This window comes from Rhipicephalus sanguineus, chromosome 11 (assembly GCF_013339695.2).
Source record: "Rhipicephalus sanguineus isolate Rsan-2018 chromosome 11, BIME_Rsan_1.4, whole genome shotgun sequence".
Classification (NCBI taxonomy): Eukaryota; Metazoa; Arthropoda; class Arachnida; order Ixodida; family Ixodidae; genus Rhipicephalus; species Rhipicephalus sanguineus.
Window position 1 is genome coordinate 127,239,604 of NC_051186.1, and position 2,060 is coordinate 127,241,663.

General features: G+C 58.5%; 1 protein-coding gene across 1 annotated transcript; it reads left to right on the plus strand.

The window, feature by feature from the left end:
- The first annotated feature begins 602 nt into the window (after window positions 1-602).
- LOC119375391 (uncharacterized) lies at window positions 603-1,139 on the plus strand. Its single transcript, XM_037645571.1, has one exon. It carries the CDS (start codon window positions 603-605, stop codon window positions 1,137-1,139), a length of 537 nt encoding a protein of 178 aa, XP_037501499.1.
- The last annotated feature ends 921 nt before the right edge of the window (window positions 1,140-2,060 follow it).

Here is a 2,060-nt window from a genome sequence, read left to right on the forward strand (position 1 = left end):
AGAGGACGCTGTATCTGCCGACCAATGCATCCACCCACTACGTCTACGGGAGCGCCGCCGGCGGAGCTGCTGCCATCCCCGTGGCCGCGGAGTCGAGCGACGAATTCGCATCGACTCCGCCTTCAAACTCCTGACCACGGTGGACCGGGACTTGCGTGACATGGCCCTGTCCGACGCCTACGCGGTGGCCTCGGCTGCGAGGCGACCCGGTCGGAGCTCGAGGCCTACCTGTCGGGCGACATCGAGGGCTTCCGCACTCCCGCAACTCAGCTCCGGTCGGTATGGACGGAGGCCCGCAAGGCTTCCTGCCGACTCCACGTCGCCTGGCGCATCGCCCCCGACGCCACCACTATCACTTGCACCGACGTTACCATCGAGTCGACGCACCGCAACCGGGTCATGCGGTCGATTCGAGAAGTACTCGCCACCGACTGCGACCGCGCCCTGCACGCTCAGCCCAATCAAGGGAAGGTTATGGCGTGCATTTCGGCGGACCGCGCCAGTTCACACTTCATGCGGAGTGGCGCGTACACCCACTTCGCGAACTGACGCTTCGTTCACCGGGCGTGCCTCAACCTCCTTCCCCTCAACGGCGCCGTCATATGGGGCCCCCGGACCGGGACCAGCGATGCCGGACCTGCGGCTGCCAGCGGGAGACTCTGCCGCACGTTCTTGGCCACTGCATGGCGAGTAGCGCCCTGTACACGGCCCGGCACAACGCCGTGGTCGACCGCATCCGAGCCGCAGCCTCCTGGAACTTCACCATCGCTTTCCAGAAGCGTCCCGTCGGCGACACCGGATCGTGGCCCGACCTCGTCCTCGTCCGCGGTGAGGAGGCCATCGTGCTAGACGTGGCATGTCCTTTCGAGAACACGCGCGAGGCCTTCACCAACACGAGGAACGACAAGGTGTCCCGGTACGAGCCCGTCGCCGCCTACCTCCGCCGACGCTACGAGCGGGTCTCGGTGGCAGCCGTCATCGTCGGCGCATTAGGCGCGTGGGACCCCGACAATGACCGTGTCCTGCGCCGCATCTGCTCCAGACCGTACCTGCGGGTCTTTAAAAAGATCCGCGTCAGCGAGGTCCTGGCAGCGTCGCGGAACATTTACCATGCTCACGTGCGCGGCGGCCGTCACTGACCACTCAGTGCCACGTGTTGTGCCCCCTCCCCAGTGTGATCGCGTGTCACTGCGCACTCCCTTGCGCGCCTGTGTGCCCTTTCTCGCGTGTTTCCCGCGCCATTCCGTGCGCTAGCTTTCCCTTGTGTGCCTTCCCAGGACTCTGATGCGTGCTCGCGCATACCTCTTCGTCGGGACCTGCTCTCGGTCTGGTCCAGGCCCGTTTAGTACGTTCAATTGTGTTCTAATAGAGCCCATTTCCTCCTGTACTAAACGTCAATAAACACGGCTGCAGCAAAGACGGCTGCAGCTGCCATTTCTGGGGCTTGGACATGAACGTTGCTCAATGGCTTCTATTGTTATTCATTCACTTTTTCTACCTTCTCTTCCTACTTCTTTCATTCTTTCTCTACATCTTCACACCTGTCTTTTGCCTCGTTCCTTTTCTTTCTTGCCTTTTCATTTTCATTGAGCATTTCATTAAACGCTCCGTCGGGTATCTGTGTTTGTTGACACAACACCTTAGGACCCAAATGCGTGACCGTTGCCCATTAATCTTTTTGTTATAATTGGCTATCCTATCAAATTTGCGCTTTGGGCTGTATTTAAAACCCCTTTTCAGTTATGTTTATTGGCATTAAACCTGGTATGCTTCGGCAGGAACAGGTATTTCGCATGAGTTTATTTTTTGCTTTCTTTTTATCCTAACAATAGTAATGAATATTACTGAGGTAGGTGAAGTCTTGACGGACCTCATGAGGGACCTCTACATGGACAACGCGACCCGCGTTATGGCAGCGAACGGCGTCTCCGGCATTGTTTCCATCTTTGCCGGGATATGCCGGGGCTGCCCCCGAAGCGTAGTCGTGTTCAATCGTCGTAGATCCCATCATCCGCGATGTCCTGGGGGAGGGCTGGCGTCACAACATCCTGACATACGTG

Coding starts and splice junctions, on each gene's coding strand:
- LOC119375391 (XM_037645571.1), top strand. CDS start 603: ATGGGGCCCCCGGACCGGGACCAGCGATGCCGGACCTGCGGCTGCCAG.